The 16925-nt window shown below is 43.0% G+C and overlaps 1 protein-coding gene across 1 annotated transcript in view; it reads right to left on the minus strand.

Annotated features, from left to right (window-relative positions):
- The window catches only part of znf609b (zinc finger protein 609b), a 69270-nt gene that overhangs the window by 18846 nt on the left and 33499 nt on the right, over positions 1-16925 (minus strand). Inside the window, exon 3 of the mRNA XM_031848840.1 lies at positions 1404-1629. Coding sequence (XP_031704700.1) covers positions 1404-1629 — 226 coding nt within the window. The remainder of the gene's footprint in view (positions 1-1403; positions 1630-16925) is intronic.

Genomic DNA, 16925 nt, shown 5'->3' on the forward strand with positions numbered 1-16925 from the left:
AAAAAAAAAAAAAAAAAAACTTCAAAGAGAGGGAAGTGGGTTAGCTTCACTCGTCTCAACAACTCTGATGGCCGTAACAACCTGTGTGCTACACCTGCAGAGTGCCCCCCCCCCCCCCCCCCACTTTAAAACCACTCAAAAGCTCCCACCAGCCTCCACCCCACTGAGCCGGATAGAGTAGAATCAGAAGAAAACACAGCCCCATCAGGCCAAACCACTACCTCTTTCAGCCAAAATAGCAGCTTTGAGAGAGTGAGTGCAGGCAAAGGACAGACTTGGACGGGGAAAGGAAAGGGGGCAGGGCAAGGGGGGGGGTCAATCACTCTGTGGGAGGCAGAGAACGAGGGAGCACAAACATAGTACTGGTGTTGGCTCTGAGCCATGTTTGTGTCACTAACAGAAGTAGCCTTGTCTGTCTCCCCCTCCCCCCACAAACCCCCTGCCTTGCACTCATTCTCTCCCAGTTTGCTTGGAAACAGAGTCAAGGGGTCCGGCTGGATGCTTGGTAACAGAAAAAAAGGGTTGCAATAGAGAAGAGAACAGGGCCCAGGGCCGGAGCAAAAATCAGGAAAAAAAAAAAGAGAGGGGGGAAAAAAGCCACTCAATAGCAGGGACTGTGCTTTGGGAATGTTGATGAGGACCTTTTTTTCTGTTGGGTTCCTCCAAGTGAACCAACGAGCAGCTCTGTGGATGTGTGGGCGATTTGTACTCAGCATGCCCGCAGAGAGACCGAGCACGAGCTGCTTTGAAGATTAGGTGTTTGCATTATTTCACATGCGCGACAGAAAAAGGAGGGGGGGTTTTTCAGACCCAGCAGAACCCGATAGTGCTAGTGATGCATCTTAAAATTAAATAAGCTGAATGTGGCTTGGATCAAAAGGGGGGGAGCTGAGAGTTTGAGATTTCACTCGGACTGCACTGCAGGAAAAGGAGCCAACTATAGTCCCAAATGGCAGCCTTGCAATAATAAGTGCTTTGTGTTATGAGGCATGTTGTTTCTGAGAGCAGATATCTCTGTGCAACAAACTCCCGTCTGCGTACTCCCGAGCAAAAAAACAAATCAAGGCCACCTAAGAACTGCCTGCCAACTACTATTCTTGTTGGCAATACTATGCAGCATGTGGGCTGTTAAAGCACGCATTAGTACCACCAGCTCCTGAGGCAGTCAGGGCATATCCAATTACATTTAAGCAGTCGAAATATGTACCATAATGACAGCAAGATGATTATTTCTTTAGACGACAGAGCCTTGAAAAACCAATACCTCTTTGACGTCTTCGTACAACCACACTGGCTATGTAAATAAAAACTTACCCACATATTTGTAGCTTTTTTTTCTCCCCCCTTTTACAATCCAGGACTCATTTGTTCCACTAAACAGCATGTTAAACCGCTCCACTTACCGTCTTCAGTTTCCTGCCACACGATGCCTTCCAGATTGACACTCGTACCGGGCTCGCAGGGCCCCAAGCACTCGGGTTCGGTAGCCAGGGCCACGTCGGATGTGTTCACGGCCACCGAGCGTGTGCGCACCATTATCTGCTCACACGGCGAGGAAATCTCACTGTTGCCTACTGTGGCCAGGAGGTGGAGGGGGGGAGGAGCTGGCGTGGAGACAGGAGATTCCATCTGTGGAGAGGGAAGTGGGGGGTTTGAGAGAAAGAGAGAGAGAAGGAAGCACATCAGACACTTCAGAACCACTGTATGCACACATGTGTGAAGATACAGCCAGCGGACGCCACACTGAAGGCATCTGCATGGAAGTCATGCGAGTATGCTGCTGGCTAGCAATCTTAAACCAGAGCAAGAGTGATGCAGCACTTAGTGTTGTAATAGACTTCTGTGTCTTTCCTCAACCTTAGAGGCGATTAGGAGGCAGGGGAGACAGGGAGGGACATGTGAACTGCTTTCACTACTGTGGAAGAACAGAATTAGTGATGCAGGATTGGTTAAACAGCCCCTCCCCCAGCTTTCCCTCCCTCGCACGCCGCCGAGCGAGACCCGTGACACCGAATCATCTTACGGGCCGATCACTCATTAGTTCCCTCGACTAAAGAGCCAGTTGCGGTGAGGGAGTGTGTGCTGCTGAGGGTCAGTAATTGATTCCACCTGTTCTGACACACTGTGACAGCAGCGAAGAGACAGCGGGCCGACGTGGAAAAAAAAAAAACTAAAATGAAAAGGAACAGGAAGGGAGGGAGACGATGAGCACGCCAGAGACAACTGGAGGAAGAGAAGTGTGTAGGCGGAAAAGAGCCGGAGAGAGGAAGACTAATGGTGATTTAAGGGCCACGGTGACACCGGGCTTAGTGCTCCTCGTTCAAGGCAGTCGACATTAAAGCGCTCCAAATCATTAGCACTGAACTGCAGGAGGAATGCCCCGCCGCAGCCAACACCACACATTTATTAATTGGGTATAAACCCATTCAGTGCTCGGGCATACGCTGCCAATGCTGGATCCCATTAGACTTAGAAGACAAAAAATAATAATTGACACGTTGGCTCATGAGCTTGTGCGCCCTTTAAATAATAGTTTTAATCTACTTACTGTTCCTAACGGAGCATGATGTGGAGAACTCAATCTAAGTTACTGCTCAATCCTGATCAATGTGGGGATGAAAATGTTGGTACAATGTCATGGTCCCCAGAAGATGTATCCCAATGATTGCTGATCCCACTTGATGTTTCCTCTAGCGCCACCAGCGGGTCTAATATTTAATGAATCGTAAGAAAAATCTCAGCATTTACTAGATGGACTAGTACCAAATTTTCATTCATGGTTCCCAGATGATGAATCCTACTTTCGATTAGTCCATTGACCAAAAAAAACTATAAAACTACTGACATTTAGTCTCCACTGTACTTGGTATAAAGCTGCATTTAATGCTTTTAGAGTGGCATACAAACATCACTAGGATGCTCTGTTACTACATTTAGACTAGACTTGCAATCATGCAAGAGCAAAAGCTTACTATGATAACCTACCGAATAAAAGCATGAACCGTGTCAGGAAGACGGATGAGAAAGATCAGCATTTAAATATTATTATGTTGTGTCTCCATTCAAGATGTATTTTTAAAACATATGATTCTGAATTCATTTCTGTCAATTTCAATGAGCTTGATTATTTGAGATTGAGAATGTGATTGATCGTGATCTATAAATCTAAATATTTGAGAGCGATACGGCCATGAATTAAGCCGTGTGACACATTTCAGATCAATCACCGAATGAGGAAACGGAATCCGTGATGAACCGAGGGCTTTGAAACACCAAAACATTAGTCCCTGATGAAATTTAATATTAGCTCAAGACTTGTCATCACGGAAGCTCCATATTTCATGGTTTACAGAAATGAGCGTGGATAGGCCCGTTCCTCCCGGTGCTCAGAGGACGAGCAAATTAATGTGTGCAGGCGAGCGACGGAGAGCGAGGCCCTAACGACATCGTAATCACCGCGTGTCAGTCTCTGATGCACGATGTGGCCGAGCTACAGGCCGGCTGAGTGAATGAGACGGGACAGGTAATCACCCGAGCTGTCACCGCACACTGTTCCCTTATGGAGACGCAGAGAGCCGCAGACATGACCACACAATGAACCCGCCTTCACAGTGACAGCCATCGGTGAAAGGTGCACACAGGTTCACGCAGAGCGTCCTCGAAATTGACTCGACTGAGGCGACTTAATAACGGCCTGGGAATAACCTTTCCTTAATTAAATTGTTAGGTTGGGTAGTAAGCTCGTATTATTAAGATTCACATTGTCAATTTCCTTCTTTCTTTTAGTGGGCCGTGCTCATCAATAGACTCAGAGGCCCAGGCGTATTAAGGACTCATGTCAAGGTTTGTTTACTTAGTTGATCTACTGTCGGGTGAGAGCCGACATCTGTTCGCCTGCTTGTCTTTTGCTAAAGATTGTTAAACCGACGACTTCCACAGCAAACAACCAAACTTGGACAGGAGCTTCTTTTATTAATACCATTTGTGTTGGCGACTCATCTGGAGACAACAGGAACCCCTCGCAAGCCAGCCTTCAACTTCTTCCCTTTAGCCACTAGTATTTTCTCCGACACATGCACACCATTAGCTAAAAAGTGACCGTAGCCGGCATACCCTTTACTTGATTAGGAAAGAGTGAAAAATGGCTAATGTCTTGTTTTGTCCAACCAACAGTCCAATACTAGAAAGACCTTTTCAGACGACATTAGCATTCTGAATAGCCCCTTTGTATTTCCTGTTGCATTATTTGCGAAAGCAACAGCTGACAGGAAGGAAACTTGGACCAAAGCTGTTGCCGTAGCACAGAACCATAGTGAAAATGTCTATATTCAGTTTACAATGACCAAACAGAGAGAAGCTGAAAGCTATTTTTGTCATTTTTCCTTAAAAGAAGTGACTGAAATGATTGATCACAAAACTTCGGTCCACCAACGACTCAATTAATCAACTAACTGCTGCAGTTCACGCTCACGCCTGATCAGGTGATCAGTAATAAACCCCAAATTTAAATGACAGGAGGCTAACAACATTTGGATGAATTAAAGAAAAGAACAAGTCAAGCGTCGAAGCAGAGAAAACTCTCCCATTGATTTGTTTTAAAAACACTGAACGCTGGCGATTCCCAGGAGAATCCCATCCAATATTCCAGAAGTCGATACATGTTCTATGAATTAAATCATCTTGATGAAATTCACAGCCATGTCTTACATTTTTAGATTGAGTACAACCTTTCCTTGATGGTCTTTGACTTCATCTTTACCATTTAAATCCTGGTACCAAGCAAGCGAAAAAAAGAGAAGAATGAAGTCTAACTGCCCAATAAAAGAACCATTCTCTAATATATAATGGTGTAAATTAATTACAATAGGACCACAACGGACATGGGACCAGTGTACAATGTGCATGAACAGTGGCGCTCCATTTCCAAATTCGATCAATGGAGGAGTGAACAAAAGGACTTTCACTCTGAGGCTGCATGCCTGACGTCTTGTTCAGTTTTGTTTTCTCGAAAAACCCACATGGGACCAAACTACACAACTTGTCAAATTACACAAGGCTCAACTCGATGCTCAGCCGATGCCAAATTCCATGATTCCTTCCCTCCTTGCGAGACTTTACAAACGGATTTTTGAAATCTCCCCCTTAAAACCACACAATGCCTCAGTGTCACGCAAACCTTTTCTTAACTGAAACCCCATGCCGACTACTGGAGAGAGCCACAACAGGCAAGAATAATGTCGAACTGACAGACAACAATCCTGTGAATCTGAAAGCACACCTCACGGCGCTGACAAAGTCTCGGCCTGGATTTGCAGTGATCACACAATAACTCACCCGTGGCAGACTAGACACTTGCTGCACTCTTTTTCTGGACACATTAACTTGGGCTTTAACTTGTTTATTAGAGTTGGGATTAAGAAACTGAGCGCTGAGCTCGGGCGAGGATTACTAAAGGATTACTCTGCGCTGGCATACAGAGACACCTGTCTACGCTGTACTCTGGGCGACTGGGCGGTGCGGAGCGAGAAGACAGTTGACCAACTAATGTATTGTGGGGCTGCATAATTATAGTTGTGTTTTTAATAAATAAATAGTCATCGCAATGTCAACTTGCATGATAAACACACTGTGAAAGGTTGATATTGCACTCAGGGATTTCTTTTTCATTGGTGCTTTTTGTATTCAGTTAAATTTTCAATTTGTTCAATAAAAGAACATTGGAAATAATTCCCTTTCGTCTTTGCTTTTGTTTGTTCAACTGAATACATCTTAATATCCGTTTATTCATGGCATATAATACAAGTAATATCGTTATCGTGATATTTCTCTATCACCCTACTCACTATTAAACTTTTGGAGACGTGGAAAAATGGCCGTTAATGTCACAATAAATGAGCTAGATGATTTGTTTTTGTAATATCATTTGGTGTGGTCGAGTTTGTTCGTGTTAATCACACTGTCGTACAAACAAAAGGACATGTAAGGGAGCCAACAGCTGACTGTTATCACGGATCATTTGCCATCAATAAAGCCACAGTAAACCGCTGGACTGGTTTTGTTGAGCCAGCTAAAAGTATCAAGGCTCTGGATTTAAAACCATGTGACCTTGTGATGTTTGATACAGATATTATCGTTTCTCAACAACGAGACCTTTCATGCACAAACCTCATGTTTGACACAGGATAATAAATCTGTTCATGGTCACGGTTTACCCTTTCATGTGCGACTGCTGTTACAAGTCACAGAGAATTATGTCTGCAACAGTAGTTCAATACACATCACCGCTAAACCATTAAATCACATTTCTTTCTGGTGCCTTTTCTGCATTACTTGCTATAAAATAAGCACGATAAGCAGCTTCTCTTTTACATGCCGATTCTGTGCACCCGCTCATGATTTCTTTCTCGATTGAAATGCAGTTTGAACGGCATTAACATTAGGAGAGATACCCGTGCTTGATAGAAGTCTGTGTTTACCATTTCATACCAGAATCGAGAACGGCGCTTCACCCGAGTTGGAAACAGGGTCCTGAGGTCAAGTCAGATAGCGCACACTGGGTAATTTGGATTACCTGCAGATCTCAGTCTCTCTCTTTATCATAAGATAGCTCTTTATGGGTCAATCTCATTTTATTGAGGAGCATGCACTGTAAAAAAGAGAGGCTTTTACTATATTGTCATGCATTATCCGTTTGTATACCAGCCTCCAAGTATGGGATGCCACAGGATGAGATAACATTGTCGACAAATACGTTAATAAACACTTATATCTGCTTATATTATGATGTGTTATAAACAGTGTAATAAATGCTAAATAGGGGTTGAAAGTAAAGGGTTGCCCATTAATCCGACTTTTTCTCATGACTTATTATGCTATTCTGAATGTTGTCAAACAGAAAAGGTCTGAAAATGGGTAAAGGTTTTGATGGAGTTATAGCAACCCGAGTCTGAGAAGACTATAATTGGTCTAAATTGTCCCCTGTTGGTTGTTTAACCATTGAACAGTATAGATTCTCTAGCCTGATAAAGCCCGGGGAGCTCAACACCATTTCCAACATCAAAAGAGAGAAAACATCTGTCTAGAAAAGAGAAAATGTAATTCTTCCTGACACAAGGGGCCATTATTTAGTAAAAAGGACTCCTTGGTGAAGTGCTATTAGTCGGCTGAGTTCTGTGTTCCCGCTTCAATTATGTAATTATTTTTGACACTGGGGGCAAACCCTGCGGACATCTTTGGTGAGTTACTGAGGTCAAAGGCCGGTGGAGATTACACTTCTTGCCGGCTCTGGTCGGTGCCTCGTTCAGCACCAAATGACACCCAGTTAAGAAACCGTTCTCCTTTATTTGACATTACCAAAAATCTATTTCTTTGTATTTTTCTATCCAAAATCCAATCATTTTTTCTTCATTAAACAAAATATGAAGTGTGCTAACCTAAGCTAGTACCAATCAATAATAGTATGACATCCATCAATCTGCAACTTCTAGCATCAAGGGAGGCGTGTCCTCTGTAACTCCGTGTCGCGCAACATTCTAAGTCCGCCCACTAATTCTTTCACTCAAAACCACACTCGCTCTCTTTGAAAGCTCAGAGTAATCACAGAAAGTGAAAGAGAAAACAGGAGAACACCTGACATCCATTGTAGACCACCATCTGGTTTCTAGGCGACTCTTCTCAGTCTTAGCGTCTAATTGTGCTTTCAGGAAAGCATAGCGACACATAAATAATACAGAGGAAACTAAGCTGTGATGAAGTTGGTCACCCGTGACCCACAATCTCTTTGGAGCCATAATGGGTGAGCCTGTAAACAGTTATTGGCTGGAAAAAGGCGACTGTTTGCCATATGACTGTTGACATTACAGGCGTATAAATGACACCATCTTCATATAGCACATCTGCGAGTGAGAATGAAGTCTGAATTAATGTAAAAGGAATTTGTATTTAACTTAAAAGCCAAAGAAAAAAAAAAATGTAATTTTCTAAATGGCTGCAGGAAATTCTGACACATTTTGGCACTTAACGTTACAGCTCGTTTTTAATGACGCAACAGAGCCTCCGCGTTAGGATACGGAGCCGTGAAAGTCGAGACATAAACATGAGGAACGTCTGCATGCACGCCGCACTGAGTAAACTTTCATCTCGCAGCCTTTTGGCAACAGCTGTGAATTACAGCTTAACGGCTAGAAAGACGGCTAACGCTTCCACATTTGCTGTAAAATTTCAGCAGTAATCAAATGTAATATCTTTTTAGTGCGACACGTTCATCAGAGCTGCTAGTCAACGGAAGCCTGTTGATTATATACCGAAGGCGAAAGCGGCACACAAAGCCTCGTCGGAGAGGAACCTCTTCAGGTTTTACCTGTGGAGACACTCCCTCGTGAAAGGACAACACACATTAGTCGAGAGACGGCTCCTGCAGGTCCCAGCAACAGGATGGGAAGGAAAAGTGATATAAAAAGACAGAAGGCACACGGGACCGCAGGGGAGAGGACTCAGCCAAGATAAGTGGAGCTTACCAATTTGCTCACTTATGAAGCATGGCCTAATTTGCCCGCTTAAGAAAAGTCACATTGAGGGAAAAAAACAACCTCCTCTCCTTTTACTACGACTATGAAACTGCAAAAGTGGACCTGGTTCAGTATTTGGTCAAATTAGGGGTTTTATTAATAACCTTTCTGGCTGTTTGAATGCTCGTAGTCACTGTAGTGCTGTTGGCAAAGTCGCCAGATTTCAGCAATTAAAACAAAAGTTGTGAAAAAACAGCAGCTATGAATGGCTTTCCAGGGTATTGTCAAAAGTATTAAAGAGGAACTTAACTTAACTTTTAGCTTCAACATTCCCCCCTTCACATATTCACACATGGCTACAGCCATGCTAGCAATGCTGTGAAGATGCACTTCGGCAAAGTGTTGCTTAATGCTGACATCATCGCAATTAAAACGCTACTTCAGTGTGTTGGCATGCCAACAGTTGCTAATTAGCACTTTGTTGTTTCCATCCTAAGAGGGACGTGAATGTTTGTACAACATTTCACATTAATTCATTCAATCGCTGTCCAGACGTTTTACTCAAAACCACGACCAATTCTCTCTCTCTCTCTCTCCCTCTCTCTCCCTCCCCCCCTGCCTTCAGCCCACGCCTGGTATTGTTTGTTAGACGTCAGGGTGTGGGGGTTGGGTTGGAAGTGCACTGGGGTGGAGGTATTACGGGGACTAGAAGATCTCCACGTAGACGCGGGGCAACCCGAACATCCCTTTGTGCTCGCTGCTGATAAAACGTGTTGAAAGCCTTCCTGAGGAAGTGTCTGCGTGTACTGTAGCTGTACTTTATGAACAGGAACACAACTGTTCTTCTTGCCTGGTTGGTTCAGAAGATAGTCTGTGGTTTTGACAGTTAGTGGTTAGTGGCTGGATGTTCAGCAACACATGAATATGCAACTCGAGATAGTTGTAGTGCAACATTGAATTACTGGCAAGATGGGCTGCAGCTGACAATTATTTTCATGATCAACTGATCTGCCTGTGAAATTAATTGTCTGTAAAATGAGAGATGGTATCATTCCCCACGGCTCAAGGTGCCGTCTTCAAATGTCTTTATCTGACCACCAGTCCGAAAAACAAAGTTATTCATGTCATGCAGGGCAAAAAGAAAGTATTAAAATGATTGTTTGATTAAGAAAACAGTTCCCAATGAATTATCTATCATAACCTGTGGTTTCACTGTTGATGGGTAGAGAACTTAATCCTGTCTGAATGCTGATTCTGCTTCGCTCCATTTGGTGATTCTCTCCCTTTTTTTTCCCCCCTCTCCCATTCCTCTTCTTCCCACTCTGACCACAGGTCAGTTGACAACAACAGTATCTATTACAACAATAAACCACATTCTTGTCAAGGTCACCCACATGCGTCTGGGGGGGGGGGGGGGGAAGAGAGAGAGAGAGAGAGCGAGAGCGACTGTGCCGCCAGCGAGAAAACCAGATAAAACAAAGCTGAGCCGACAAGGATTTCTTCTCCATAGTCGTAAACCTCGTCTCACGGCAAAGGGAAACCTGACAACAAACCCAGACGTTGTCATAAACAGCTCAGCCACTTAGATTCCCACTCAAATACCAGTGATTCATTCTTTGACGTCTTACAAGTCTCAGGCTTTGCGATCAGGCTGGAAAGAAATCTAGTTCCCTGTGTGGCAAACGGTTAATCAGAATGTTGACAGCTGCGACCAGAACTCCAGTTTCAGGTACTGAGACCTCACCTTCCTCAATTCAAAAGCCCGAAGCAGTCGAGCTAAAATAAATGTTCCTAGACACACTAACCTTATCATCTGAGAAAAACAAGATATCCATCTATCAAGTCCCACGTATTATTCAAGGAAAACAAGTTGTTATTGAGGCTGGGAGATTTCCCCAGAGCCCCGAACCTCAAACTATTAATAGATGTTCTCCGTTACTCTGGGTCCCTTGTGTTGATGCTCGTTGTGTGGGTGGTGCCTTCCCCCAAACATTAGAAAGACAATCCGAAAGCCACACATCAAGGAACACAACCTGAATTATGCCTTATTATTTTCCATTGTTTTGTGTTATACGGGCTGACAAAAATAAACAGAAAACAATGAATATTATACTTAGCAGACATAGACTTGTCACTTTCAATGCGGGCGCCAGAGTGTGGAAACTTGTGCAACATAAAAAAAAATTGGATGATATATTTAGTTGATTTTGGCAACAGGGCCAAAACAGTAAATAATGAATTAATAAAACGCCTAAATACACCTTGCATTACAGTCAGGAGGAGTCAAGTTATTAGCTTCTAAAAATCCATTCAAGGCAACTTGGAAAAGGAAAAGCAGCGGAGGTCTGCAGCTGCTCACGTGGACAAGCAGGTGATGAAGGTGCAGAGGTTAAGGCCGTGGCTGTATGTGTGTGTGTGTGTGTGTGGAGTGCTCTGTTCTGTAGATACACTGTGATCGACCTCTGCTGCTGGCCGTCTTCACAGAGCTCCCATTGAACCGTGTCTATCTTAATGTGCACCATTACTGAGCACTACATCCTCAAAGCCCTGTATTCTTTTACACCTTAAAACAGCTTGCACCTTTATGACAAATAGTGGCGGGAGGAGAAAAGATAGTTGAGAAAGGCGGGTCACTGGAAGATAAGATAATCCTTTATTAGTCCCACAGCAGGGTGAGTTAACGCCGCAGTTTATTTCCTGATCGGTGCAGCACATTCACGTCTTGTTTTTCGATAATTATAGTCTGGAGCTGACTTGAGTGTAATCCAGGGAGTTAAGTGAGAAGCGGCGAAACATGCCAAAACAGGCCGACCTGGAAATAAAGCTCCGTTAGCGAGTATCAAATCAGTCTAAAAGCTGCTCCAAACTGCTCGGTAGATGCACTTTGGCATGACAACAAAAGCGGATTGAAACGTTCCTGAGACGCTCGCTTAATCAGAGGACGTGTAGCGACGCGTCAGCACAATGCGGCCGCTCGTCGGGAAGCTAAAGAAATGATATCTCGGTGCCCTTGAGATCATTAAAAAGCACTAATAATCAGACTGAGGGGATGTCGAGGGAGTGAAGTGAAACCCACTATAAACGCAACAAAGCTCCCGTTCTCCAGTTCTCCGTCAGCCGCTTAGCAGAGCTCTGCTGCTCTCAGCCATCACAGTTTGATGACCTTGTTAGTTTGAGTGCCTAATCTGCTAATGCCCTGATAAAAAATAAACAGTCAGTGCAGTCATTGTAGTGACTCCTCCTGCTGCGATCCATGAACACAGATGTTACCTCCGTCTTCATTTATCCAGGGGACTTTATGTCAAATTGACAGTCTTAAGAGCCAGAGGGAATAAGATAAAGGCTGTTTTAATGTGGCATGACTATCAAACTCAAATATCTATATCCATCGGTAGAATGTTCAAGATGTAACATGCCTCGTCTTTTACATCGGGCAAAAAGATATTTTCATGCTATACTTGCCTTTTATTTTAAGACTTTTCCAAGAACATTTACTCCCAACACCTTGCCTCTTAGGGCTTAATAATTTATCCCCAACATTGGATTTGAGAAGAGAGCAGAAGAAATAATTAAACTTACAGTAGATATTTTTTTTAAATGTACAAAAAACGCAGTTGACAAGTCACGATGAATCCATCTTTGCATTTGAATTATTTATTGACTTCCACAAGTTCACACTTGACTGTGAACTTGTGAACATCGGCTGATCAACATTTTTGCACATTGTGCACAAAACGGAACTCCCAAATACAAATGTGTTATAGTATTTCTTATAGAGCAATTTTCTAATATTGTATTGTGATTTCTCTTTTCTGTATTTATGTTCTTAACGGTGCTTTGCCTGTATTTTAACATTGTTAATATCTCTATTGTATGCTGCAAACACCAAGGCAAATCTCATGTATGTGAATAACATAATTGCCAATAAACCATAATTCACCTTAACAGTCGAGCCCTGCAGCTATCAGCAGCACATCTAATACGATGAACCAATATATGAGTATGGTGTGCAACAATAAAGTGGATACATTGAGGTAACTAGATCAGGACACAACCCTATAGTCTGAAGGTCGAGCAGCACAGAAACAAAGCCTCCGATTTTTTTAAGGGATATTAAATGTCACATTATTCAGCAATAACCAAATTGCCAGGACCTCAAGAGCAATATCCTCAGCCGTATTATTAACAATACAAATACACCCAAATAATGTGACATATGACTTAAGTGAATGGATTCAACAGCAAAACGTCTCACTCTTGAAGGGATACATCAACCTAATGGATGTGATTAAGTATAATTCACTTTTCCAGATGGACAGCGAAGCCCCACTTACCAAACATAATTGAATGTGCGAGATCAGCCCATCACCGAGGACTAAACAACTCCCCGGCCTCCACTACAAAGAGGAGCCTCATTTCCATATCAGCTTCACCTTCATTGATCCACTCAACACATGCTCCTCCTCCCATCGCCCCGAGTCAAACACCCTCAAGTCCTTCTGGGAGATTTGGGGGTAGAAAAGATGGAGGGAAAGAAATGCACGCAGGACTATTTAACCATCGGCGCATACTTGGTTAACTGTCCATTTGTTTGGGTGGACTGTGAAAATCAACAACTACATGAATCACTAATTCAGGAAGCTTGCCCAGCATCAAGTCAGAGGGAAACCATTCTGAACGTGCCATCAAGCCCTCAGCCCATCTGTGCACCAGTGAAGTACTGTGAAACAAACACAGTAACCGCTCTGCTCATTTATTCATCATTCAGAATGATTTCACAGTTGCAACAAGGACATCCGAAGGTGCCGACAACGGTCCAAAAAACGGTGCGTGGCTGTTGGACAGTTACGCTTATTCGACAGCTACATGGCTAAAAAACGTAATCTGAACCAATGAAATCTTTGTATTAATCTTTGTCTTTGTGTTCTTATTGAACACTATAGATGCACATTGATCAGGAAAGGCAGTTTGACTGATGCATCCAAGAGCTTAAAGGCTTATCAGATGCAAACGCTACACAAGTGGTTAAGAATACTATGAGGCCAACAATCACCTTACAGGTGAAGTGAAGACAGCGCTGTCGGTACCGCTAACAGCTAAAACCGATTCATGTGGAGTTAGCGCTGCGCCGAATAGCCGTTCGAATGCTACATTGCTCGTCGGCAACCGGTCACATGGTGACTCAGGAGGCAATGAGGTCTTGTGTGGTCTGATTAATGTGGCATGCAGTCATTATTTGTTATAAAAAACTCAACTCTGTTTTTAGGAAGCAAGAAATAACACGAGTTATTGGCGAACCAGCTTCAAAAGGTGACGTGTTTTCTTTTTTAATTGAGTTCCGTGGATTTAATTAATGCCGATGTGAAGAGTTATTCATGTGGATTTCAAAAAGTAACTGACAAATATCTGGAGAAGCTTGAGTGAAACTTGAAAGTGTTAAATTGGAGAACAGAATTTGGTGTGGTTGGTGGTTAATCAGCCCCCCCAAAGCAAGAGCCCTGGGGGAAACACTGCATGTGAAGTAATGAGTGGAGAGGAGAGTGGACTTTGCGTGCTCTCCCTGTTTGCACGGGTTGGTTCCAGGTGGTTCTGGTTTCCACCCAGTCCAACGTCATTCCTTTTGGGTGTACTGGGGAAAATAAAAAGCCTGTCGGTATGAATGAGGAAGAATAATAGCTGCTACGGTGTTGGCCGATGGAGATTCTGATGCACTAACATCCACGAGGATTCTTCTGGTTTTCTATTCTTATTTATTTCCAGTAGCTCTGTTCCCACATTGCAACCTCAGCCGAAACTGCCGTGTATATAAAAAAATAAATAAAAAAACAGACACGACTGCTGACCGAAAAGGGCCTGGAAGAGGGAAGGGAAAAGTCCCAGCACGATATTTGATGAACACTGTTTTGACAGGAGGACTCTTCCTCTGCCTGCAACAGATAATGCACCGCTTCTGTATTCAAGGACACCGATGCGGTCTCCATTGAGCATATCAGCATTCATAAGAGGACTGTGCTGTGGCAGGGGTGACTTTGATGCATGTGCTACTCTTGTTTAAGGAGAGGAAGCAGCAGGAGGAAATCAAACCTCCACACGCTGGAGACTAGAGACGTCGTTGGCACTCAACCAATTTTTGAGGAGAGGTTGTTTTTTTGTGTGCAGAGGACGACCTACATTTATCACTTTCAGGCTTTTAATGCAGTAAAGCATGCGAGTGCAGATCATCTATAAAACACGGGGATCACAAGTCTGCAGTGTTACGAAGACTTCATTTGCTGGACAAAGGAGGAATAAAAGGATGACGGTATAAGATGTCAATTCAAATATTTTCTAACATTTAGTCACACACAGTTTACACTGGATGTGGGACAGGCTAGGCTCCGCCCAGTATGACTTTTGTTTGGCATTAAATATTTCCCAAACTCAACACGAACTTTGCACTGCAGATGACTCAGCCAAGCATTAACTTCAGAGCTGGTGTATACGGTCGTTCTGCTGACAATAACTTCGTCATAACTCTTTATATATATTGTTATTTTAATACTCTCATCTCTTGATCGGCCAAGTCTGGCCCTGGTCGAAGAGCCTCTGCCAGCGGCATGAATTTAAAATGGCCATGTAAACAGTGACCGACTCCTCCGTGCCAAAGTCAAATAGTTCCATGTCATCGGGTTTGAAAGGAGTTGGCAGCAAAGCACAACTTCAGTGAGGGCGGCAGAACAGTACAGTGTCTGTGCGTATATGGTTTATTTATTTATCCATGTCTCTTTAAGAGCATTCGATTGGGGGTGAGGATTTAAGGGATTCAGTGGTGATGAAGCGTTAAGTTGTTGGACCGACGCCCAGGTCAGCGGGCAACAAGATGCTTCAACCTCATTCTCAACATGGAGGGCTTCAGTGTGAAACTCCGATGAGACTCCTCATGCCTTCGGTTATTACGTACATCCAAGACAAACACTGCTGAACAAAAGGAATGAGTCTCGAGTAAAGATACTCTCTCCCTCGCAGTAATGACGTTTTGTTAATGCCTTGCTGATGTACGCCAACAACATCCTGATTTATGGTCATGTGGATTCATTTCTAAATTCACTGGAACATTTCTTCCCACGCTCCACTCTTAAAAGACATCAATAAAAAAACAATTTTTAGGATTAGAACAATGACGTTTTAAAAAGAAATCGACATGCATAATTTGTAACGTAAGAACTCGTGCTGGGCAACAATTAAAATATTTAATTGCGATTAATCGCATGGATTTTTTGCGATTAATCGCATTGTTATGGCAAAGTTCAACAATGAATTCAAAAGTAGTGGATTGCGCACTTTTATCTTGAAAGTACTGCTATATCAACAAAAAGTGCAATAACATTTGGTTTGCAAACACTTTAAACAAATAAGGTTATTTTTAACAGCAGTATTCCCTTTACACAGTTGCAGTTATAATGATTCTGATAATAGATATTCAGCCGGTGTTCATAACTTTATCTTCATGTGTGTAAGAGATGCAATTTAAATATACACCTTGAAAACTGCAAACATATCTACTTTTTTTATGTTTGTTAAATTCTCAGTAGTGATAACTAAATGATGCTTATTATACATATTACAAACAAAACACTTTAAAAACTCGACAATATGTATTTTAACAAAGTCACTGTTGTAAATTGTTTGATTGCATGATTTACTTTTATGGTGAAGAGCATGAAAACGGAAGTGCTTTTACTTTGAAGAGACAGGAAGTAGAATGGTACGTGTTCTTGACACGAACAATGTTGATATGTAGAAAACCACATGTCGGGTGCAAGAGCGTGTTCTGTTCACTGTAATACTGCAGTCCAGACAGTAAAGTGTTCCGTTCAAACAAGAATGTGTCTTGGTCCTCACTAGAAGCTCCACTTCGCAACAGTCACATTTGATCTGTAACGAGACGATCGCGCTCGCATGTGTGTGTGTGTGTTTGTGTGTGTGTTTGTGAGACAAGAGTGAAGGATGGTGACGGAGCGTAGGAGGGGTTCTGGACCCGGGGGGAAGAAGGAAGTGACGCCACACGAACACAGCTGTTCACTGCTTGCTGCCTGGTTCTTGTGTTAAAAATGTCGCTTAATAATAAATAAATAAAAAAACTGCGTTAATGCGCGATAATATAATTGTCGGCGATAATAACGCGTTAACTTGCCCAGCACTAGTAAAACCGTTTCAGAGGAAGACACTATTCCTCGATGTGAGGGGGAACTCTGTGGAACAACAAACTGCATGTCAGCGTATTCTCTCGTGCTGCCGTCTGCGTGTTGATGAACTCATCTTTGGGATTCTTTTCCAGTAGCAACTCGTATGTATTTGCATTAATAACCTCTACAAATATGATTTATACATCATGAAATAAGCAGTTTGGTATTGGTGGGGGGGGGGGGGGGGGGGCGC

The sequence above is a fragment of the Anarrhichthys ocellatus genome, unplaced genomic scaffold (assembly GCF_004355925.1).
Source record: "Anarrhichthys ocellatus isolate YVR2014 unplaced genomic scaffold, GSC_Weel_1.0 scaffold8, whole genome shotgun sequence".
In the NCBI taxonomy this organism is placed as follows: Eukaryota; Metazoa; Chordata; class Actinopteri; order Perciformes; family Anarhichadidae; genus Anarrhichthys; species Anarrhichthys ocellatus.